The sequence below is a fragment of the Sander vitreus genome, chromosome 14, assembly GCF_031162955.1.
Source record: "Sander vitreus isolate 19-12246 chromosome 14, sanVit1, whole genome shotgun sequence".
NCBI classification, from domain to species: domain Eukaryota; kingdom Metazoa; phylum Chordata; class Actinopteri; order Perciformes; family Percidae; genus Sander; species Sander vitreus.
The window spans coordinates 7,099,988-7,125,220 of record NC_135868.1 but is presented as its reverse complement, the minus strand read 5'-3'; the positions used below and the strand labels follow the sequence as shown (position 1 = coordinate 7,125,220).

At 40.4% G+C, this 25,233-nt stretch overlaps 1 protein-coding gene across 2 annotated transcripts in view; it reads left to right on the top strand.

Annotated features, from left to right (window-relative positions):
* Window positions 1-25,233, top strand: part of rnf19b (ring finger protein 19B) — a 41,237-nt gene that overhangs the window by 1,572 nt on the left and 14,432 nt on the right. Inside the window, exon 2 of one of the 2 annotated variants that reach the window (XM_078267041.1) lies at window positions 17,523-18,252. In XM_078267041.1, coding sequence (XP_078123167.1) covers window positions 17,594-18,252 — 659 coding nt within the window. In that variant the 5' untranslated portion in view covers window positions 17,523-17,593. Of the gene's footprint in view, window positions 1-16,934; window positions 18,253-25,233 lie in introns of both variants that reach the window. The other variant, XM_078267040.1, reaches the window with a different exon arrangement.

Sequence of the window (25,233 nt, the reverse complement as noted above, 5' to 3'; positions counted from 1 at the left end):
AAGATCTTTTCTGATACAGTCTGAAGTGTCCTGACGCAGTTAACACCAGCCAGCTGGTGCTTCCTTTGAGCTAGAAGGGAAGCTAGCCTTTTCTCATAATTTGATACCTAGAGATCAACCAATAATAATATTAAAACCATAATGCCATACAGTACATGTCCACTGATAAGTAAAAAAGTTCACAACAGAAAAAAGACAAATTTACAGTATATTTATTTAGAAACTGTGTCAGTCCTACATTGTTTGTCCACCAGACTCAGTACATGTTTCGCTAACTAGTTGTTTATAACCCAGTCCAATGCAATCTTTATTAAAAATGTTTGCCCTCTATGTATGTATGCATTTATGTTAAAAAAAAGAAAAGAATATTGGCTAATGTATTGTACTGGTTAATAGACCTTTTGTTATGGCAGACATTTTGACACGTCATGGTAGGAAAAGCACAAGTGTCATTAATAAAATGATTAATAGGTGCATTCCACTTAGGAAGGTCCTGCTATTGTGCTTACTAGAATAGCTTACTGGGACACATAATGGAACCGAGCCATTGTTAATGTTATCAATTTCACTTGGGCTTTTCCTACTACGACAAGTTAAAATGTCTGCTGTGAAAAAGGTCTTTTACTGTACTGATTTTCAACAAACATGTTTATGAACCAAATTATGCCCCAAACTGCACATAGAATTGACCAAATAATATCGTTTCAAGACAGCTCTTTTGGACAGGGTAGTTTGCATGTAGGGCCCTATCCCTGCAAAACTCAAAATCAGTTAAAGCGTTTCAAAAATGTATAGTAGTGTATGATGTATCTTAAAAGTGAAATACTTCATATGATTATTGCAAAACAAAATCACTTTATGTTATTTTGTTGGAAACCCCAACCAGATTTCATTAAAGAAACCACATATTTTGTAACGGATGTGAGGTCAGTCCATGTCGGGAGCTGTTCCTCTCTCTAGCTCTCTCTGTCATCAGATATGTTTGACCATTACCTCATCCAGAGCAGGCTTTGGTTCCTATGTCATTATGTGCTTTAGGTTACAGACGATAGCTGGGAATTACACCATCAGTTGTCAGACGTATTGTGTGTATGTGTGTGTGTCTGTCCGTGTATTGTGCTGCTGTTTCCTTTCTGAAACTTGAATCCACTCATCTAGTTTACTACTGCTGCTCACATTTGTCTCTGTACAGGCCTCAGTGTGTGTTTGTGTCTGTTGTTGTAAAAATGTGTGTGTTGAGAGGGTCTCAGAGGTTTGCTCTTTGCGACTGTAACACCTGCAGGCCAGACATTAAACATTCAACAACTCAGCAGTATGGCTCCTGAACACTCCTCTAATAATAGATGCTCTACCTTCACCTTCCAGTGAATGGCCCTGGACTCTGAATTGTGTGTGTGTATGTGTGTTGGATGATTTTCGTTCTGTAAATCAACTAATCGATTAGTCAAAAACAAAAAAATAATCCTAATACATAGATAGAAAGAGAAATTAACAATACACAAGTTTCTGTTGCAGTGGATACAGCATCATTAAAGTGGTAGTCTATATCTTTGACGTTCCACTTCCAGGATTGCTCCGGTGCTGCAGGAAATTCTGCCGGATGCATGTATTTTCCGTTTCCTACCGCTTTCTTTGTGTTGGAATTTTAAATTTGGTGGATTTCTGAGGACTATGGTAAACTGCTCCTCAGATCTCTGCAGGGTAAATTGAGACAGCTAGCTAGACTATCTGTCCAATCTGAGTTTTCTCTCGCACAGTTTTTGATGATGATTGTGATTGGGTTAAAGAAATGCCAATAAACCAGAGCCAGACCCTCCTCTGCTTCGCAGCGTGTGGATGGTCTGGCAAAGCGAGACTATTCAAGTGATGATATGGAAATTGGCAAACTGTGTGATCTAATCTCCACTGTAAAAGGGTGTGTAAACATCAACAGTACATACTTATTCTCTCACACACACATTTTATTCTATTCAAATTAATTTGGCATTCACATTAGGGCGTAGGAAGCAAAACCTTAAGGGTAAGCTACACACACACACACACACACACACACACACACACACACACACACACACACACACACACAGACAGACAGTGTGCAGATCGAGTGTGTGTGCGTGTTGAGTCGGATTCCTAGGAAGAGCAGGCCATTATGTTTGGTTGCCAGGGTGGTTTTTCCACAGAAGTAATAAAAACTGCTTCCATAAGAATAGATTAGATATACTGTCATTATTTTCAACAACAAAATGCATTTTAGCAGCTCTCAATATGACAGTTAAATCACAGACAAACAGAAATATAAAACTTAAATAGAAAATAACAACAAAATAGAAATTTGAAATAGTAAACTATAACAATCAAGATAAATGTTATCGGTAATATCACTCATCATCAACTCGCCCCCATATGCTCATGCCAAAATCAAACCTCTTTGCTTACAAATAACACGGTAACCCCTTTTAATGTCGGTGGCCCTGCTGCTGGTGTGTGAAATAGTGACAGTAAACAATAAGTACTTCATGTTCTATGTGACAGTACAGTTTCATCCAACTAGTTTACTGGAAGTGTTGATTTTCTCATGAACAAAACAACATTAATGAAAGTGAAACAGCTTCTGTTTTTTTAATGTTTGCATGTTGTCACAGTCCACACTGACATTTTATATTATAATAAACCAGCAGTGTGTGAAAATCTTTTCATCATTATCTCGTCTTTTCTGATGACATATTTATCCGTTCCAGCGGGTGTGGTTGACGGGACTGTTCTTTCTTTTTGATTGTAAGAGAAAACTAGCAATGGTTTTAGCTTGTGTGTTTGGATTTGAATATATTGGTTTTGTGTGTTTATATGAACTCAGAAAACTTGAATGGTAGACAGGGCTCCAGACTAACTTTTTGCCTTGGTCGCACTGGTGCGCCTAACTTTTTTTATTTAGGTGCACCAGCACAAACTTTAGGTGCACCCAAATCTTTCCTCGCGTCGCCATTAACACCACAATTTCAAGATCACCTTTTTATCACGCTCCATATACATTCATATATATATTACATCAATTATTTTAAACGATAAGAATAAGGTGTTGGTAAAAATATTTTTTTATTTGAATCACAATTATACTGTACTCAAAGTCTTATAGCGGGTCCCCCCTTGCTGTCAAATGCCCCTCAGATGGCCAACACCTGTAATCTGGCCTTCTTCCCCTTTGGCCTTGGCTAAACCAGCTTGCCACACTCCCTAGCATCAAAATTCTCCAAACTGGGCCCCTCCACACTGATTCTTATCAGATCTTCCACTAGTCCAGGACTAAAAATCATATCTCTGTATTTTTCGGCTGAATGGCGATACACAATATATATCTCTATCTCTAATATATATTTTTTACAAAGTGGGCTAAATGTTCAGTTTTAAGTCAAAGCCACTTTTCACAAGCTCTTTTATTGAAACAGATGTGATTAAAATAAAATGCAAAGACAGGGTTTCCTTCCCAATTTGAAAATATACAGCTGCAACACATGTAAATGATCTGAAATAAATAGCCTGGGATATATTTAAAAAAACATATCTCTGAGAAAGCTCCTTCACTTGTTTTCAACAACAATAACAGACCCGGGTAGCCCAGAAGCTCATATAGGGAGAGAGGGGGAGTGCGATGGACTGACGCGTATGCTACTAACAGAGTGACGGCTGACTCATTATGAATGGGTCCAGCATGGGTCGAATGCGCTTTGGTGGGTCAGCGGCGTTACACACGTCTTGTGTATGAAATATCTGTATCGTCCCTGGCTGCATTTTTATGAACTATGATAATGTGGCCATGGGTCACATCTCTCGCCCAGGTCCAGCAGGCTCCGTCTCACACGCTATTACTCAACGAACTGAAGTTAGTTGCATTCAATAACTTCTTCTGTGTTTTTCGCCGTGGCGGCCGCAATAACAGAGAGTTACCAGCGGAAACACTGGTACCAATACAGGTTTCCCTCTCATACTTAACAATATACAGCTGTGTTAATAACAATTAAAACTGTAGACAAATGTCAGCAGTGTGTAGCGGCGCTGTGTCTCTCCATGTTGCAGGGAACCGTGTGTGAGTGAATGGGGGGGCTGCGCGGAGGAGAGATCCAAACACAGGCACGGCTTTACAGAAGAAATGGGTCATGTAACGCAACAATAAACTATTGATATAAACGACATTGCTTCGTTAGTGGAGAGGCAGCGGATGCGAGGACGTTGGATGCACCGGTGCGACCTAGGAAAAATCTTAGTCACACCCTTACAAACTGGTCGCACTCTAGAGCCCTGAGTAGAGCATAAGATGTTCAGAGCGAATATGAGGTATTTATTTGCTCTTGCCCAGTTTCCCGCTTACTGTTTCAGAGAAAGGCTGGGAGCTCTGCCAGCTAAATTCCTGTCTGTTGTAAACATACATGAGTGTGAGAAATAGTTAGTTTATAGGTATACTAGCGGCATTGCTCTGGGGATGGCAGTGCACCACTTTGGTCCTGAACTGAAATATTTGAACAACTATTTGATGAATTGCCATGACATTTAGTACACACTTTTAGCTCCTCCTCAAGGTGATTTGTAATAACTTTGGTGACTTAACTTTTCAACTAGAGCCATCATCAGGTCAAAAATGTGTCCAATACTTTGCTTTATGATCAAATAAATGCAAAACTGAACATCAACATGTTAGCATTGTCACATGCTAACGTGCTAGCTAAGTACAAGTTCACAGAGCTGCTTAGAAAGTTAATTCTCAAAATACTCAAAATGTGTTTGACAACAAAGTTCACTTTTTTTCTGGAGCTTGCAGTTGCATCTCACAGTCCTCATCAGCCAGTTGGAGTTTGCTCAGTTGTCGTTCACTGGTCTTAGTGAGTGAGCCGACTTCAATTTGCTATTAAAGACTGTGAGATGTGGTTGAACACTTTGGAAAAGAGCTAGTAAGATTATCTTTTAAACATTTTTATTTATTTTATCTCTGCAGATGATCTTTGGCATGTCTTCTTGATTTGACAGTTTTACACTTGAAAGGAAGAGAGAGAAGGGATCAGCTAAAACATTTCCTGGTTGGACGTAAACTGAGGATGTTTTAGTTTTTACCTTAAACTGTTTCCTTTGTTTCCACCAACGTCCCATCAACATTACTACAGTTGTACTAAGCAGGCCTCAGGTGTTACTGTACATGTTTGTGTGTCCAACTGTTGGATGTTGACCCTAACCCTTTCTGAATGATTAATTAGTTAATTCCTAATTTGTGTGGGAGAATGCTGTAGCAAGGTCACCCAGAATGCCATGAATCAACACTGAAGCTTGAGGCCGGCACTTGGTTTTCTCTGCTCAAAATGTCATTATAACCCAGTTAATCAGTCGGGATATCTAATCTGCATCACTCAGATGGTCCTTCTGCTCACTGGAAGTAGCCTTGACTTGCTTGACCTCTCTTCTTTAAGAGAAGGAACATTTAGCCACTAATAATGAGGCTGTGCAGTTTGTGCTGGTGATCTATGTGCTCCAATAAAACTTATACCCACGTCATGGGCTGGGGGATGCCAGTCTATCCACGACATTCCACTTCCGGGATTGCTCCATTGCCGCCGGAAATTCCGCCAGATGTCACTCTTTTCGGCCAGATATCCTTTGTGCCAATAAACCAGAGCACACATTTCTCCCATCCCGGAATGCTGTGTGGACTAGCCAGACCCTCCTGTCTGGCAAAGCGAGACTAGGCGATGCCTTACAATGGCTACTTTACTGTTGTTCCTCATAAAAAACTCTGGTCACTGGCTTTCATTAGCTACACTGCTTTCACTACTTTCACAATGTTGTTAGACTTAAACTGTCAGTTTAGGAAGCGCTTGATTTGATATGCAGCAGAGTTTTTCTATGAGCGGAGCATGCATTTTAAACGTCAATATCGCAGTCTATCATTTTCATTTAATTGTGAGTAGCCACAATCGTGATCGAGATTAATATTTGATTATTTGTGCAGCACTACCATGAGTGTTTAAGTAATATTTAACTTCAGGACATTTACTTTTTAATGGAGTATTTTTTTTTAATATATTTTTGTGGTAATGCTACTTTATTCAAGTAAGAAATCAGAGTACTTATTTTGTTCTATAAAACAAGCATTTATTTATTTAGCTTATTAAGCATGGTGTGCTACGATATCTCTGTAGAAGCACGAGACGCAGATAGGGATGCATCTTTACAGCAGGGTCTGGGTTTACTTTGTTACCCCAGTGACTGCTAGCTGATGGTCTCTAATTAGTTTCCTTCCCCCAAACACACACACTGACAGACAGACAGTGTGCAGATCAAGTGTGTGTGTTGAGTTGGATTCCTGGGAAGAGCAGGCCATCATGTTTGATTATCAGGGTGGTTTTTTCCACAGAAGTAAGAGCTGCTTCCATTATCGGTAATATCACTCATCATCAACTCGCCCCCATATGCACATGCCAAAATCAAACCACTTTGCTTACAAATAACACAGTAATGTCATTGGCCCTGCTTTTCAGAAAGTGTTTCTTGTAGGTGTGTGAAATAGTGAAAGTAAACAATAAGTACTTCATGCTCTATGTGACAGTACAGTTTCATCCAACTAGTTTACTGGATTTTCTCATGTACAAAATAACATTAATGAAAGTGAAACAGCCACACTGATTATAAGATAAAAATAGCAATGGTTTTAAGCTTGTGTGTTTTGATGTATCTTTACAGCAGGGTCAGGGTTTACTTTGTTACCCCAAGACTCCATGTAAATAATCAAGACTTTTAGCGTGTATAGAGCCAGACTCCATGTAAATAATCAGTACTTTTATCATGGTAAAACACACTTCAGTCAAAGTAGACAGAAACTAAATAAAACTATCAAAAGCCGTCTTGGTTCATTTTTTCACGGTTCCAACAATCACCACTCTGGTTTGGTTGAAATAAACCCTTAATTAACCCATTTACATGTGGAAATATGCTGGCTCTATACACACTAAAAGTCCTGATTATTTACATATAGTCTGGCTCTATACACGCTAAAAGTCCTGACTATTTACATGGAGTCTGGCTCTATACACGCTAAAAGTCCTGACTATTTACATGGAGTCTGGCTCTATACATACTAAAAGTTCTGATTATTTACATGGAGTCTGGCTCTATACATACTAAAAGTACTGATTATTTACATGGAGTCTGGCTCTAATTAGTTCCCTCCCCCCAAACACACGCATGCACGCACACACACACACACACACACACACACACACACACACACACACACACACACACACACACACACACACTATTAGCTCCTGCGTTGAGAAGGGGACCACCTGGTCGTCCAGAGACTGTCGGCCCCTGGCTCTCAGATTAGCAGAGTTTTAGTCAGTATCGCTACAAACAGTCTAAGCCGAGCCGTCTGTTGGACCGTGGCTCTCTGTGGAGCTGTCTGTTCATGTTAAAACAAAGTCATCAGTCACTTAGACTACAGGCTTTTAGCTGATGCTCTTATCCAAAGTGATAAAATGCTCTTGAACACTGAGTGCAACAACAGGATAATCAGTTTAGTCTGATTTGTGAAACAATAGAAAGAGAAAGAGACTATTTTTTTATTCTGTGTGACTGCAATGAGTGACTTTAAATCAAATGTGTGTGCTTTTGGTTGATATACATAATATTTTGCGACTAAAACATGCTGGTGAATTGGTTTGCCGAGGCATGTTTAGTTTTCTGGGCTTGGTTTCACATACGAGAGCAGCAGTGGAAAGTAAAAGTTCAGAGGCAGAGCAGCCTCACGAGTTGCCTGGGAATCAACAAAGACAATAAACAGCAGCGAGGTTCTTCGGAAAGACAGACATGTAATAAATAATGTGTTTGGCAGAATGGAGAGAACATAATGGTTTAATGATGTGACCGCAAAAAGGGTGCAGTGTGTCACTGACAGTGCTGAAAGTACATTATCAAATACTGCACTTATGTTCAACTCTGACATACTTGTACATTATTTTAGTATTTTATGCTACTTTGCACTTCTACTTCACTTCATTTCACTAAATAAATGTTATACTTTTGGCAGCTGGAGTTCCAAGTTACTGTTCACATTTAGATTTTACATTAAAAAAAATATGATGTAAATGGACTGCATATATATATATATATATATATATATATATATATATATATATATATATATAGCGCTTTTCTAATCTTAACGACTACTCAAAGCGCTTTTACATAGTACAGGAATTGTTGGGTCCTTGTAAATTATAGAGTGTGGTCTAGACCTACTCTATCTGTAAAGTGTCCTGAGATAATTCCTGTTATGATTTGACACTATGAATAAAATTGAATTGAATTCACCAATCATACACTGAGGCCGAGGCTGCCGTACAAGCTTCTACCTGCTCATCAGATCACTTATTTACACGCCGATGGCGTAGCATCGGGAGCAATTCAGGGTTCAGTGTCTTGCCCAAGGACCCTTTGACATAGGACTGCAGGGCCAAGGATTAAACCACCAACCTTCCAATTGGTAGGCGACCACTCTACCGCCTGAGCCACAGCCGCCCCATGATGCATTGTTATATATTAGGCTATTATGAGGCTGTACATTCAGAACATTAATATATAGCAGCAAACAAATATTTGCTTTGTAAAGATATAGTGGAGTAATGCCGTCCTAAGCAGAGAATATAGTCACACTCCGTCTGTGTGTGTTGTAACCAGAGCTTCTCTAGTCTTTGTTTTAATAGCCGTTGTGGCCGTCATAAAATGCCTGTATTTCATGCCTTTTGAAAGGCAAACCAAGTCCACTGTTTTAGATTGTTAGATAAAGATAAGATACATTTTTCTTTCATTGAGTGTTAAACTGCTGCCTCACCTAAACCCAGTTCAGCAAATGTTTTAGGAAATAAACTGGTGACAAAAGGTGTGAATCTAGTGTCACATCAACAAAATCTTCACTAGAAGCGCATCCAAGCTTCTGTGTGAACGAGCTCTTCCTTGATGACTTCATTTAACACGTGGGAAACCAAAGGTTTTTTGGTGGCTGTGTGTGTGTTGTAGTGTGAATCCTGTGCAGATATGTAGCATCCTGTACCAAGGCTGGCAGTGAATTATTTAGTTGCATAACAGCAATCAGCTCTCACAGCAGCACACCTGTAGCACACAGCTTATTAAGCTGAAGTCTATGTACACAGTGTGTTTGTGTGTGTGTGTGTGTGTGTGTGTGTGTGTGTGTGTGTGTGTGTGTGTGTGTGTGTGTGTGTGTGTGTGTGTGTGTGTGTGTGTGTGTGTGTGTGTGTGTGTGTGTGTGTTACGGAAAGACCAAAAGTGCTGAGTAGATTCACTGCCTGTGGACTGTTGTGAACAGATTACCTGCAGAACACATCTGCCCCTCTCTCTCTCTCTCTCTCGCTCTCGCTCTCTCTCTCTCTGTCTCTCAAAATACTTTTTTATAGGACTTTACAGAAATATGAAATTCATGAATGAAACTGAATCAGCAGAACTTCAGCCTGAGTTGAATGTTTACAGTTCTTATAGTAAATGATAACAGAGATAAGCAGATATTTTTTTTTCTCAGTTTTATTAAATTAGTTGTTAGATGTTTTTATGCAGTTAATGTTGGAGAACCGGAGCACCCGGATGAAACTCCAACAGCTTCAGTCCTGCCTCATATCCAGGTAACCTCCTGCTCCACTGGCCCCTGACCCTCCATCACGAAGGACAGAGGCCTGTGGACGAGGTGGAGACGTGGATATGAGGCAGGACCAGAGCTCTTTATGACATTAAGTTTGAAGGAAAATAACACATTTTCCTTCAAGATGACTACTATGTCTAAGCTAATGTTTTTTTATATTTATATACTAAATGTGGGAGAAACACTCGGAGCACCCGGAGAAAACCCTAACATAGTAGACAGACAACATTTTACGTACATATAACACCAACCCTATTTCTGCGTCTGCAGAAATTGGAGATGGCTTTACACACAGATGAGAAGAACCCTGTTTTCTGTGATTTCATCAGGTGAGCTTTGAAACAGCAGGCAATAGAGTCTTCCAGTGCTGGTTCCCCTAAAATCACAGAGACCAGCATTTCTTCTGCACAGCCCCACTTCTTACACATGTCTTGGAAAATGTCCTTGTCGAGGTTTTTGAATGTTTTTGTGGTGGTATGGAAATCGAGACCCTCGACTTGGGCCCATGTTTTTTCCAGCAGTCGGTCAATGAATTCCTCAGTGTTTTTAGGGTTGCAATCCACTTTTGCTTTCTTGAATGTGCGTGTAAGCAGCTTCTGCATGATCACCTTGATGGACATTTTGTTTCTTGATGTCTTTGCTGTTGCATCCTCACACACCTCAGCTGACTGTGTTGGTGTGATGTGTGTTGGTGCCAGTGATTGATTTTCCAATCGGCCTAGAGCTTCTTGACTGTGGCCGCCGACCATAGTGTTCAGCCACCACCTCAGCATTCCCAGGAAACCCCACATTTTGTTCTGTATGTCAGCATACATGTTGTGAGATGCCTTCTCTCTAATTGCATCTGGGATAATATTGGGCGCCATCCCAGGTGAGATGTGTCTGGAGAGGAGATCACATAGTGCCTCTGTGAATACCAAGTTTTTACCACTGGAAATCTTCTTGAGGTCCCGGAATACAGTGACTTCGTCTCCACAGCGTGCTTTTCCACCATGCTGTGGCTGAAGCAGAGAGTCAATATTATCTAGGAGTGACGACACGGACTGCCCGCTTTCAACTTTGGAGCCCTGGTGGAATTTGGCCTTCAGTTGCACCAGCATACGATGAATCCAAGTTTTGACAAAGCACTTTGCAAAAAAGGTTTTGATCATGTTTCCTATTTTTTTCATGCACAGTTTGCGCTTCGGGTTTTGTTCTGCAGCATCTGTCTTGTCCAAACTCTTGGCAATTGACTGAGCAATGTCTTTTGCAACAGTTGAAATCTCCTGAGAGCTTTCAGATTTTAGTTGCTCATACTCTGCGGCTGGCACTTCGTCCAGAAGAGGTTCAGTGATCTTACTCATCTCCTCCCTAATTATATATTCGACCGATTGAGCTGTTGTCATCTCAGAGCTGTCCTTTAGTGAGGCCTCCGGGGTTTCTGATTCCATAGCTGTGGTTGCAAACGGTGACAGAGAGCGGACATCAGTGGCTGCCTTCTCTTCATCTTCCACAATTAGGTCTTCCTCGGAGGAGGTCGGACTTTGTCTCTGACTATGTGGTCGAGATGAGCAGATTTTCATCCTGGCTGTGAACGACTTCAACATTTTGCAGACATGACGAACCATAGCGTTTAGTCTTTTCGAGGGAGTGACACGCAATGTGTGCAACTCTGCAGTGTGCTCAATAGTGGAAGAGTTGCAAATACCTGCAACCTCTTTAGCAAGCAAGTTGGTCAATGATATTGAGCTGACACAGGGGACTTGGCCGTCAACGTTCAAAACCGTGCCAAAACTCTGAGAGAGTTTGTTGCCGATACTGGACAGTACATTCTCCTCAGAAAATACTACATTTTGGCTCCTAGCCTTTAACAAGGCTTGTGACAGTGTTTTTATTATGTCTAAAAGTAGTTCTGCCAACATAACTTTAGTGGCACGATCAGGGGTGCCTAAATTCATCAACCCCCACTGTTCCTTTGTCATCCTTTTAGAAAAGGATTCGATCGCTGGGAGAATGAGATTGATTTCTTCAGTCTCAGGGGTTCCTGATCTAGACTTGACGACTATTACTGTGTTATTATTTTCAATCTCTGGCATGTCTTCAGTCTCAGGGGTTCCTGGTCTAGACTTGACGACTACTACTGTGTTATTATTTTCAATCTCTGGCATGTCTTCAGTCTCAGGGGTTACTGGTTTAGGCTTGACGCGTATTACTGTATTCATATTTTCAATATCCGGGATGTCTTCATACTCAGGGATTACTGGTCTAGGCTTGACGACTATTATTGTATAATTATTTTTAGCTTCCATGGTCGACTTCGATGGTCTATTTCGATGGTCGATTATTTCGATGGTCGATTATTTCGATGGTCGATTATTTCGATGGTTGTTTATTTCGATGGTCGTTTATTTCAATGAGATCACAAACTGGTCCGTTAATTTAACAAGCTTATATGCTGCTCACGTCTCACTCACGTCTTGCTTCCAAGGGAAATTCAGTAAGAATGAACTGAGTCAAATCACCTTTATTTATTGTCTCTGTTCTCATCATAGGATCAAAGGATCAAAGTCATCAAAGGAATTATAGAGTCTTACTAAGTGTTCCATAAGCCCCGCCCACCCAACATTGACTGGTGCTTAGCAACCGTTGCTAGGCACCGGCAGAACCCTTTGGCAGGTTTCAGTAATATTTTTTTTTTAGATTATAAAACGTAAGAAAGTGGTTAAAAATGTCCATTCCCCTCTCTCAGAGTTCAAGTAACATCTTGTTTTACTGGACCAACGTTCCAAAGAAATATTCAGTTTACAATGCAGTTTTCTCTCCATTGTATACACACAAAAAATGGAACTATACACACAATTCTAAAAGAATGTAAATTCCTGTATCAACAAGATTCCAGACTGCTAAACAATAAGCACAATTCGATTGTTATTACTCAAATAGAAATTCACGTGCATATTAAGTAGCCACATACATCTATTTTGGTCTTATAATACAGCCGAAGACCGGACTGAAAGCTTTGGCGGGCCAGATGTGGCCTGCGGGTCGCCAGTTGATGATCACTGGTCTAAGCCATAGATTTAAAATAACAGTGTTTCTAATCAGAATCAGAATACTTTATTTAGTACATTTACTATTGTGCTTAAATACAATAGTAAATGTACTTAGTTATATTTCACTGCTGGAAATATCACAGCCTATATAAAAAAAAAAGTGAGAGTGCTGCTGTGTTTTTCCAACCTTAATGTCAGTTAATTGCACAGATGGCAAGAATAAAAACCAGAAGCCTTCTTTGTCTGGAGAACCAGTTTAAGAATTTGTGCTATAACACAAGATTATCAGTCCATGATGGGAATTAACCTCACACGCATCAGTTGGCTGACAGTAGCTGAAGGTTTAGACACCAGTTTAATCTTGATCTTTGATAGATAGCTTTCATATTGCATGATGTTTGTCTGCAAGCCATAACACACACACACACACACACACACACACACACACACACACACACACACACACACACACACACACACACACACACAGAGCCACGGACACATTCATGAACATCAGTTTATTTATCCTGAACGTTTTGTTTTTGGTCAGACTGAATGTGTCCCTGAAGCTTTGATTGAGGAAAAGATTAAAAACAGCCATGGAAGGCTGCGTCTGGTGAGCAGTGCACGAGAGCAGCCTGCTGTGTGTGTGTGTGTGTGTGTGTGTGTGTGTGTGTGTGTGTGTGTGTTTGTGTGTGTGTGTGTGTGTGTGTGTGTGTGTGTGTGTGTGTGTGTGTGTGTGTGTGTGTGTGTGTGTGTGTGTGCTGAATTGAGCAGCAGTGAGTAGGAAGACAAATGTGGAATAAAATGCGTGTGTGAGCCATGGGCGTAAATCTGAACTAACAGTAGGGGGGGTGGGGACAATAAACATAACATTTCTGAAGAGCAATTTTTGAAGGGGACACAAATAATACAGCCAACTATACTTGTAGAGGACATGTGTACACAGAGGAAAGCCTTAATACTATCATTAGTGTAGCATGGAGACTGTACCATTATACTTCTTTTCAGTGTTTCTCTTGATTCAATGAAAAAGCTGACTAAATTTACCAAAATATTCTTCTTTAAAACCATGTATTTATGTTTAAGTTGTTTACAATCAAGCCACAAAAATACCTTAAAACGTAATTACTTATTTTGAAAAAGTGTCCCCATATAAAAGAAATACAATACTTTTGTACACTTGTTAAATTAGCTGATCATAATGTAAATTAGTGAGCCACTGGTAAAGCTCATCTGCTCACCCTGACAGCCACACACCTCCAAAAATATGAACTAAGCTCAACACACTTACCTGAGACTCTACACCTGTCTGTCCCTGGTCTCCCTGAGACTCTCCACCTGTCTGTCCCTGGTCTCCCTGAGACTCTACACCTGTCTGTCCCTGGTCTCCCTGAGACTCTCCACCTGTCTGTCCCTGGTCTCCCTGAGACTCTCCACCTGACTGTCCCTGGTCTCCCTGAGACTCTACACCTGTCTGTCTCTGGTCTCCCTGAGACTCTCCAACTGACTGTCCCTGGTCTCCCTGAGACTCTCCAACTGACTGTCCCTGGTCTCCCTGAGACTCTACACGTGACTGTCCCTGGTCTCCCTGTTCCTCAGTTCTTTCTGTCTCCTTTGCCTGTGACATAGTGACGTTAGTATTTCCATAAGCACCCATTCTTATAAAGATGTTACCAAATTGTCTTGATATGAGGACTTTTTGTACTTACTTGGCGTTTTGGTGTAGGCCTACTGAAAAAGGATCTTATGTCTGTTTTTCATTTCTCTGTCATTTTCAACGACAACACAAATCTTTAACGTCAGATGTCTAAATATGAGTTCGGTTCATAGGTTCACCACGCGGTCATATTATAATTCTAAAATGATCTTGCGTCCTCCACATAAATATTAGGTTTCGTCTGGATATATATTTAACTGATCAGCCACTTAACTTCATATTGAGCAAAACACAACTGTAGATCTTCAATATTAACCCTAATATCAGTTCACACACATACCGTTAGGCTTATCGCTGTGGCAACACGTGGGTGCATTTCTATCCAACACACTATAAGCTAGGTAACGTTACATTATATTACACTAACATAGCGAACCTTTTTGTCATGACTAATTCATTAATTACTCAGCATCATTTCTATTTGAGAAAAGAACAACTTCATCCGATGTTTAATGTGAATAAAATAGCCTTGAACCACCTACTTACTACATTCCTATCACTACCCATGTGACTGTGAGTCTAGTGCAGATCCTACAGTATGCAGTGGACCAAACCACTATGAGGCAAGGGAGGGGGGACTCAAAATGTTTCTAAACTTAAAAAGCATTTTTTGGGGTTTGTATTGTTTTACTGCTTACACAGATATTTTAAGTATACATCATTATGTTATTTACAATACACAGCATTGTTTTAATGATATTTCTAGGGGGGGACAACACTTAGATGGGGGGAGGGGGGTCCTGATCCCCCCCCGACCCCCCTGGGATTTACGCCCTTGGTGTGAGCATGTTGATAGCAAATCAAGTCCAGATCTCCAGATTGTAAAGTTCTCAGGTTGTACAGAAATCTGTATCAGTACTCGAGAATCTCGCCTCCACAGGCGCCTGTGTATGTGTGTGTTATCATGGGAAGTGTTTGTTAGAGACAAAGACGTGTTTTTCATCAGGGTGTTTAGGCAACAAATTGTTATCACCATACAACATGTTGGAGAAAGATGAAAGCCACACACACACACACACACACACACACACACACACACACACACAGAGATCTCCTGTTCATTTTTGTACAATGGTGTTGAAATCAAAAGCATGAAGTGCTCCATCTTTCTCACACACAAAGACACACAAAGCCACTGCGTGTGTGTGTGTGTGTGTGTGTGTGTGTGTGTGTGTGTGTGTGTGTGTGTGTGACGATGCTCCAGGGGCAGCAGAGCAGAGGAATAATACAAACTCAGCCGGTCGGAGGCTATATTCAGAAACTGCAGGCTTCATATACACTAACACACAGTGAAGACCCAGTTTGACCCTGAGAAGATGGTGTGTAATGGCTGCCATGGGAACCGTTTAAATGGATGTGTTTTTACATTATGTTGATGTGTGTAAAAATGCACGTACAATATTTTTCCTTCCTCTTCCTGCTAGGCGCTGAAATGTAGGTTATCAATATTTCACAGCTGTTTGAAGGCTGGGGATGTCAAACATGACATACTTTTTACTTTCTGGTTAAGCATCACAAGTGTCTTTTAAGTTGAGTTTCTAAAAACATCAAATAACGCATAAATATAAGTTAAAGCTAATTGAAATGACCATAAATACAATAACAAAACAAAAACAGTATGCCCAACCCTCCTTATTCTTCCTGAAAAGATTTTAGCATAAGTATCTAAATAAAATAAAGGCCAGTAATCAGTTTAGCTTTTCTTATGAAAACCAGAACACATCTGGACTGCTGTGGGAGTCTATTTGTGCTTCTTAAGTGTTTTTAATCCAATTTCAAAAACCTTCTCAGAAATGTCTTGTTTCAGCTCAATGTTGTATTTGTACATGTTTTGAGGGTTTTTCGACCCATTATGAAGCATTTAACCCTTCAGCTGAATTTAAAACGCAGAAGTCACAATGTTCTCACACAACACAATAAATATATAAATGTATAACCAAAATATAACATGCAACTTAATAACACATAAGCTGTTAGGTGTCTTTTACACAGACTCCTTAACATTAACACAACCTGTAATTGTAGAGAGGACACAGGATGTAATTGTGTGTGTGTGTGTGTGTACGTATACATAAGTGCCAGAGTCACAGAGTGGGTCGCCTCGCTCATAGTGAGCGTCACCATGGCAACGGCACTAGCATCCCAGTGTGAAGTGGAGGAAGAGCTTGCAGTGCTCAGCGTGATGGGGAGAGAGAGACTGGTTTCACATGAATACCTCAGTTGGTGTTTTAATGTGTCTCCTGATTTACATTTAACCTTTTAATAATGGTTATTTAAGCATGTAGTGTAGTGTTATCTTGCATTTGTGAGTCTTTGCATTCATCATCAGTTAATGATCAAATTAAAACCCAGGAAGAGAAAAGCAAAAAGAGAGAAAGCGGAGGGAGGGAGGGAGGGACGGACGGAGAGAGAGAGAGAGAGAGAGAGAGAGGTGTGTCATACTGAGCATGCTCTTTGTGCTAACTTCCTGCTCTCTTCTTCCTGACAGAAAAGACCGTTCAGAGAGACCGGCGTTCAGAAAGAATTGAGAGGAAGACGAGTGGAGGAGAGGCTCTGAATACAGCTGAGGAGAATTAAATCCAAACCGAGGATTTATCACTTAACATTCAGACTGATCTCTGTCCTGTGGATCTTTCTGTTTCTCTTTTTTTTTCTTTCTATTTTTAAAGAGTCATTCTTTGGAGCAGACATTAATCTTTAAGTTTGACAAAGAGACTCACGGTAATGTTTCACCTCGACGTCTGCCTGGGAAATAAAAGACTTGCTCATTTATCTTCTTCATATACCTTTTGACCGCCAAGTTTGAGAGAAACTCTGAAAGCCAAAGGGGATTTCTTTTTCACTTTGAACTTGCACGATCTCTTTCATTTTCTGTAGTTACGTCACCATTATCTCACTCTTGTCTTTTCCTGATAACGTTTTGTTTCTCATAAAAGGAAGAGAAGGAGGTGACAGACTTGAGTTTCTCTCACAGATGCCCTGATAGCATTTGCATTCCAGTTTGGCTTTCACAAAGGGACAAATCCTCCCTTGTGTGTGTGTGTGACTGAGTGTGTGTTTTTTTTTTTTTTTTTAGCTGTGTCCCTCTGCGATACATTCACGTGTCTCAGGGGACAATAACTGGCCCTGTGTGTGTCTTCTGGGGAAATGGGATCAGAAAAGGACTCAGAGTCGCCTCACTCCTCGGTGAGTGGTGTCCCCAACCCTAAGTGCCGTGCAGCGGGCAAACGTCAGGGCCGCATCTCCTTTCACAGCCTCTTCCACAGCAAACGGGGAGCCAGGGGCCCCAAAGGAGCAGCAGCCCCCCCTTTATCCCACAATCACCAACATCACCACACACAACAACAGCTTCTCTCTTCAGCCTTGAGCCCAGCACCTGTTGCAGCCTCTGCTACGCCCACAACGACCACCACAGACACCACTGCCCTCCAGGACGCTGCCTCCAGCACGCCCTCAAAGCCGCTGTCCTCCAGCCAGCTGTCCCTGGCCCGAGCCCCTTCCTCTGGGGACGCCAACCTCCTGGAGTGCCCTCTGTGCCTGGTGCGCCAGCCCGCTGAACAGCTCCCCGAGCTGCTGGGGTGCAGCCACCGCTCCTGCCTCTGCTGCCTGCGGCAATACCTCCGCATTGAAATCACAGAGAGTCGAGTCCAGCTCAGCTGCCCCGAGTGTGCCGAAAGACTGGCCCCGCGACAGGTGGCGGACATCTTGGATGACGCGGTCCTGCTGGACAAGTATGAGGAGTTCCTGCTGCGGAGGTGCCTCGCCTCCGATCCAGACTGCCGATGGTGCCCGGCGCCTGACTGCGGGTAAGACACTGTCCATGATGTCCTCACTGCTGTCCTCTTCCTACTCTTCGTCTGTCCTCATTTAAGGCTCTTCTGGCTTTCATCATTCTGTTTCTATGAAATGATCAAGTGTATTTAATCGGCTCTCCCCTGCAGCAAACAGCAGCCAGGCTAAATGTTTATGTCGCTGACTTATTTTCGTTCTGTGTTCAGTGTAGGGCTGCAATTAATATTTTTGTGATGAATTGTTCAGTACTCTTTCAAGTTGTCACAAAATTGTGAAAAAGGCCTGTCACAAGTTCAGACAGCCCAAGTTGACATCTTCCAATTGCTTGTTTTTTGACAGTCCAACAACATGAAACCCAACGTTTGAGTTATAATCATTTAAGGAAAGAAGAAGGGTAAAGCAGAACATTTTTACATTAGAGGCTGGATGAAATGTTACTCTTAGACAAATAATAGATTACCTAAATGGTTGATAATTATTCGTCAGTTGACTAATAGAATAATCAACGTATTGTTTCAGCATTAGTTCAGTAGACTGTATAAGTACAATGAGGACATTCTGGCCAGTCCTTTGAAAAAAAAGTAAGAATTTGAAGTGCTGGTCTGGGCTCATCTATGCCAGTTTGTTTCCATCTTCTTGTTTCTGTGATATTATCAAGTCTTATGATCAGAGATTAAACTCTCGCTCTACCTCGTTTTCTCTCTCTGATGTATTAAATCACTCAGTTTCTGTTATTTCTTCATTCTTTCTGCTGGAATTGCCTGGATTTCACATCAACAGTATTGCTTCAGACTCCAGATACATGACTGTATTTCTCTGTTTGGGCTAAAGACAACAGGAAAGAAAGAGAAAGACGGGCTGAGGAAGTTGAATTTGAAACTGTAACTAGGTGAGATAACTGTTAAGCTCGGGCCTTGTGGTCAGAGGAGGGGAGAGTCAGATGGCTTTGGAGGTAGAGAAGCTCTCGTTAGGTTTATGGAACAAATTGGAGGCGTTTGTTTCATCATAGAAAGCAAGTGATTCATTGTGTATGTGTTTCTGTGTGTGTGTATTTGTGTATTTGTGTGTGTGGAAAAGAGGAACACAGATATTCAGTGGTGTGTTTCTGCTGTGGTTTTGTACAGTAATACTGGAATTGTCACAGGGGAAGGCCAAAGCGTCTGTGTGGTATCTTTGCATGAATCTGTCTATATGTGCCTTTATGTGTGTGCATTGTGTTTGTTTCGGTGTTTCCATTACTGAATGTCAAACCCCTACATAAAGGCTGAAGATTTTCTTTTACATTTAATGTTTAATGTTTTTTTTTCCTTAATTTTTTATAATTGCATACATTCCGGATCATTCAACATGTCTGTAGGCTGCAAAAAAAAATTTTTCTTGTACTAGAAGAAAGACAGTTCCCCATTGGAGCATGAATGTGCTCAGCAAATGTCATGACACCCTTTTAGATTATAAGATATGTTTCAGGGTTTTCCCTGCCATTAAAAGGCTTAGGTGCAGCACCCAAGCCGTTTCTGGCATAACCTAAGCTGAATGAATTTAACAAAAAGTCTCAGATCTGGTTGTAGTTGGTCCTCAGTGGACTTCTTTAGCAAGTTTTGTCTTTAAGCTTTTTGAGTGTAATGTATGTATTACCTGCTCTAGCTTTTGATTACTACAAAATTATGTGAAATAGCATTTTTTTACTTTTTTGAGGTAGGACCCCCAAACCTATGTGTCCCTAAGTCTTCCACAAACCTAGGGAAAACACTGTCTTTGTTAAAGGGCTCATATTATGCTTGTTTGCTTTTCCCCTTTCCTGTATTGGGTTATATATCTTTTGTTGTGCATGTTATAGGTTTACAAAGGGAAAAAGCCCAAAGTCCACCCCAAAGGGAGTTACCATCTCCAACAGAAAACACTGTTCACAAACTGCTTCAAACAGCTCTATTGTAGTCCAGCCTTTACTTCCGTGATGAACGTGCGTCACTTTTTAACACACGTTATAATGCTCGCCTAGCTGCTAGCATGGCACGACCTCATGCTCTGCAATGGACTTGCTAGCAGTGCTTATCTAAAGATGGAACAGAAGTGAGATGCCTCACTCTGTAGCTAAAACAGAGAGCTCAACACACAGGGTGAAAAGAGGAGCTGCAGAAATGTGCAGTACAACAAATATATGTTTTCTGAAAATTAAACCACATAAACATATTCTGGTACAACCTCTAAATACAATTATGAACCTGAAAATGAGCATAATATGGGCACTTTAAGTTATGTTTAAAATGGCTCATCTTCTGGACAGCATTAAAGCATGACTATAAAACTTTTCAATGAGGAAATAAATGTATTTCTTTCACAAGTAAAAACTTGGTTTTGCTGCTACATCCTTACTTGTGGCATATAGTGGCTAATGTTAGCAAACTTTACTAACTGACATTAATACGTTAATTTACTAAATGTTTAACTCTTCTGTACCTGTGAAACTGTTACACATTTCACAGATAAACCTTCAAATGGTTTTAGCAAAAGTAAAACAGAAAGTAAACACACTGTAGCTCACCGGCAACAGCAAAAGTTATATAGTCTCACTTTAATGTTTTAGTATCTTGGCTATCTGCTCATTTGATTTTAATATTTCCTATGTAGAAGTCAATATTTTGACCTTATGATTACCTGAAAGAAGGAGCCAGGGAGTTACTTAAACATAAGGTTTGTTGTGGTAGTAAGGTCGGGGCTCCCCAAAAAGTATTTTCTTGAGGCCGTTAATATCTGTAATACATTTCATGACAATCTGCAGAATCTTTTCTCTTGAGGAATATAGCATAAATTAGGTTTAGTCTTTTTACTCTCTGTATTGTGTCGGTAACTGATACTGACACAATACAGAAAGTAAAAAAAATGAGGCTCTGTTTCTCACACAGGATGCTGTCTCTGTTTCTCAGGTACTTTTTTGTTGGATTTTACAATTTATGACTGGTGTAAAATAAACTGAGCCTTTGTCTCTGGGACTGAAGTAGAGGGAGACATTCTGACCATACCTCATAGAAAAAAAGCACAATTTTAGGGTTGGGTTTATGAACGTCATGTAGGTAAAGATAACGATAGATGATGTAAATAGATGTTAATCAGTACCTATAAAAATAAAATAAAACCAAAGTGTGTCTTTGCATTACATATATATTTACCAGGACGATCCTGTCAGCAGTGACTCACCACCTCTTTAAATCAGACATGTTAACTCATTATTCACCACAAACAGCTCTGTATACACACACACACACACACACACACACACACACACACACACACACACACACACACACACACCTGTCAGCTACAACTTCAGACTGTTGGTGACTGGAGAGTTTGCTTCCACAAAAACAGTGAAATAGGTGTGATTAGTGTGATTATCTATAATATAACTCTGTGAATGGAGTGTCTATAGCTGTGTGTGTGTGTGTGTGTGTGTGTGTGTGTGTTGGCCCACTTGTGGAAAAGTTATGTAAATGTGACCTGGTTTTCTTATCTTTTCTCTTTGGAAAGTATCCAGTTGACAATTTTAATTATGCTGCTTTAAAGTAAGTCTTTAGTAAATAATAATAATAATAATAAATATTAAAAAATTAACTAAGATACTTCAAGTGCTTTTTTAAGCAACCAAACAATTCCTCATTTATTTTTCAGACATCATGAAACATGTTAATGGTCCTGAGCTGCTGGACCTTTTATGTAAAAACTAAAACTTAAAATAGTATGACGTAGAAACCTCGATATGCACCAGAAAAGCTCATATAATGAATGTAGAATCTTTTTCTGGGTCTAAACAACCAAAACAGTGACACGTTACACAAAACAAACAAACATGTACAGTAGGCCCTTTGTCTTTTGGTTTTCAGTGTTTCTTCACTGTAAAAAAATAAAACCCAAAACGTAACCATTTTAGTTCTGAAAAATGTACAACTGGTAAATCTTTAGAGACTCATCTTAACCATCATAACACCTCCAACCTGCTCATCTCGTCAGCCAATAAGGCCTCGGCCTGAGTGTGATTGTCAGGCTCTAGTATCCAGTGAGAACAAAGAGTGCCGTCTCCTCTGGCTGTCAGTTGCTATAGCAACTATCGATGCAGCATAGAAGGAGTGTTGCCAGGGGTAACAGGAGTTGGCACTTAATTAAACAGATCAATACACACACTGGACTCGGTGTACATGTGTGCTTGTCATTGTTCTTGATTTTGTGCCTTTTGCTGCTGATGGACACAATGTGTTTTTGGTGTTTCTGTGCTAGTCAGGCTGATGCACGTTCAGTTCATCCTGGTGTTTTATACAGACGTGTGTGTGTGTGTGTGTGTGTGTGTGTGTGCGTGTAAGGGTGCGTGTGTGTGTGTGTGTGTTGTAACATTGCATTTACAAGCTCAGCAGGATTCCCAGGTGGCTGTTGGTGGAGCTGAACACTGACAGGACTGTCTCTACACGCAGCATGTCGGCACTCATAACACTCCTCTGCCTGCCTCCTTCCCCCTAAATCTGTCTTGTTGTATTCCACATTTACATCTCTGCTCATGATCTCACACGCCTCTCTACCCTCCTTTTGTTTTATCTATCCAAAATCCACCAATCGTGAGACAGCTGTGACGTGAGATGCTCTCCCAGGAAAAAGCTGTCGTGGCAAGCTGTGCTTTGTACCGCAACAAGTCCTGAGTTAGCCAGATGAACACATATGCTCTATCTTTAATCTTTTCTCCAGTTGTTCGTTTGCTATGCTAGCGGCACGTAGGCTGTAGGGATCTGTAGGTCTGCCCACAGAGCAAGTCCACTTACTGGAATATCTCAACAACCATTGGATGGGTTAGCATGAAATCTGGTCCAGACATTTATGCTCACCTCAGGATGAATTGTAATATCTTTTGTGCTGCTTCTACGTTGGTCGTTGCGCCACCACGAAAATAGGGCTCTAAGCTTTGTGGCTAGACAGCTTTTCTCTCTCTTTTTTTTTATTAGATTTTAAGGACACAAAACATACGTATAAATCCTGTGTGACCTCACTGTGTAAATACACCATTTATAAAAAATAAATTACACATGCTTTGTGAGATAAAATATATAAATACAAAGGCATTATAAAAATGGGGGAAGGAATTGTAAAAACCATAAACTACTTGCCTAAGTACTACATAAGTGCAAATGAACCTGTTTTTTTTGTAGTGCTATGGGTGTTACACTTACAGTAAAAACGTTAAGAAGTTGGACTTTAGCTGATGAAAATAGGGTTTTTCACAGTGAGTTTTAGAAAAGAGAAATGGTTAATAAATTGGCTTTCTTTTTCAGTACTCGTTTTACACTGTGCTGTTCTGTTTCTGTTTAGGTTAGCTTGAACCAGAGCGCTGATGTTCCAGGAAAGAAATGCAAAACTGGCATCTCTGTGTTTTACTTTCCCTTCGTTTTATCAAAATTCTCTGCAGTTATTTAAGCGGTCAGTTAAGTGACCATTTGATCTTTTGAGGCCTGTTGAAAACACGGTTGGTTTCTTCATTACAGAAGCTACTTTTTGCACGTTTTGAGTCAGAAGGAATGTCTAACTCCTAACAGATGCACGGTAAAGTGTCTCTGCAGGAATGCAAGTTCTCGTCTCATCTTGTCCCAAGAAAGCAAACTCTTGTCTCCTCTGATATCTGTTAATTTATTCCATCCTGAAAACAGGCCTGTTACTGTGTTTGAAGAGCTGGTAATGAACAACATGTTGGGGCATGCTTGTTTTAACTTCTCCCACGCTCTTCTTCCTTTTTTAATAGCATAAGTTGAACACTTGACTAACGTGCAGAAAACTGGCATTTTCTTTGTTTGTCTGGGTAGAAAAAAGGCAAAACTAAAATTTGACATCCCGGCCTGCTTTTGTTATCACTCCTCCAACATGTTTTCTCCCACTTTGCTTGGTGACACTATTTGATGAATAGCCTGCTTTGTGATTTCTTCAGTGATTGATGGCCTTTACCTCAGTCTGTCTCCCTCTTTGTAATTGCCTTTTTTAATTTATTGTTATAAAATACCACCCTTTTTGCTGTATTTAGTGTGCTTAGAAGTGTGCTGGCCTAACGTCAGTACGGAAGAGAATATGTATTCTTTAGGAAGTTTTCACCTCCACAGAGCAAGATAAATTAGTTTTGGGTCTGTCTGTTTGACGGTTGGTGGATATTCATAAAAACATAAGACATTTCAATTAAATTTGGTGGAAAGATTGACCACAGGCTGAGGAACAAGTAGTTTGTTCAGGGGCTTTCTTAGTATTTCAAGATTTGTGAACATTTCTGCTATTTTGTCATGATTCATAGCACTTTCTTGAATAAAAAGAGAATCCATAACGGAGTAATTTGGATTGTCACATTGTGTTCTATACTCCATAACAAGGTCCATCAATGCAATTTAGACTTGAACACAAATTACCTACTGGTTTGACCATTTTAGTGCTTGTTTCTTAACAAAACCTTCATGTCGGGCAGCTCACAATAACTCCATCACTGCTGTATTAACTGCTCCTCTCTGTCTCCTTACTCAGTATTGAACCTTGTGAAATCCCTATTGATTGACCTCATCCAATCTCTTTTCCCCTCCTCACTCAATGTTGTTACTAAGTGATTACTCCATTGATCAAATCTTCTCTCTCTCCTCCCAGGCGGCAGAAAGCTTTCAGACTCTGTAAAGTGCCCATTAGTGGCCATATTGGAGATCTCCATCTCTTAGAAACTGTGGTTTTCTGCATTTCTAAAGTTACATCTCAGATGTGTAAAATGTTGCCAAACTTGGTGGCTCGGGTTTGAATATTCCAGTCAGTGTCAGCATCATATGGTTGCAAGAAACGTTTATGTTATACTGTGATTACATTATTTAAGATTAGAGGTTACCAGGGTACAAAACAACCCATAATATAGAATATCTTATCATGTAGTGGCTAACTTGACAGCAAAAAGTGGAAATATCTCAAAAACTATTGGATGGATTGCCATGGAATTTGGTAAA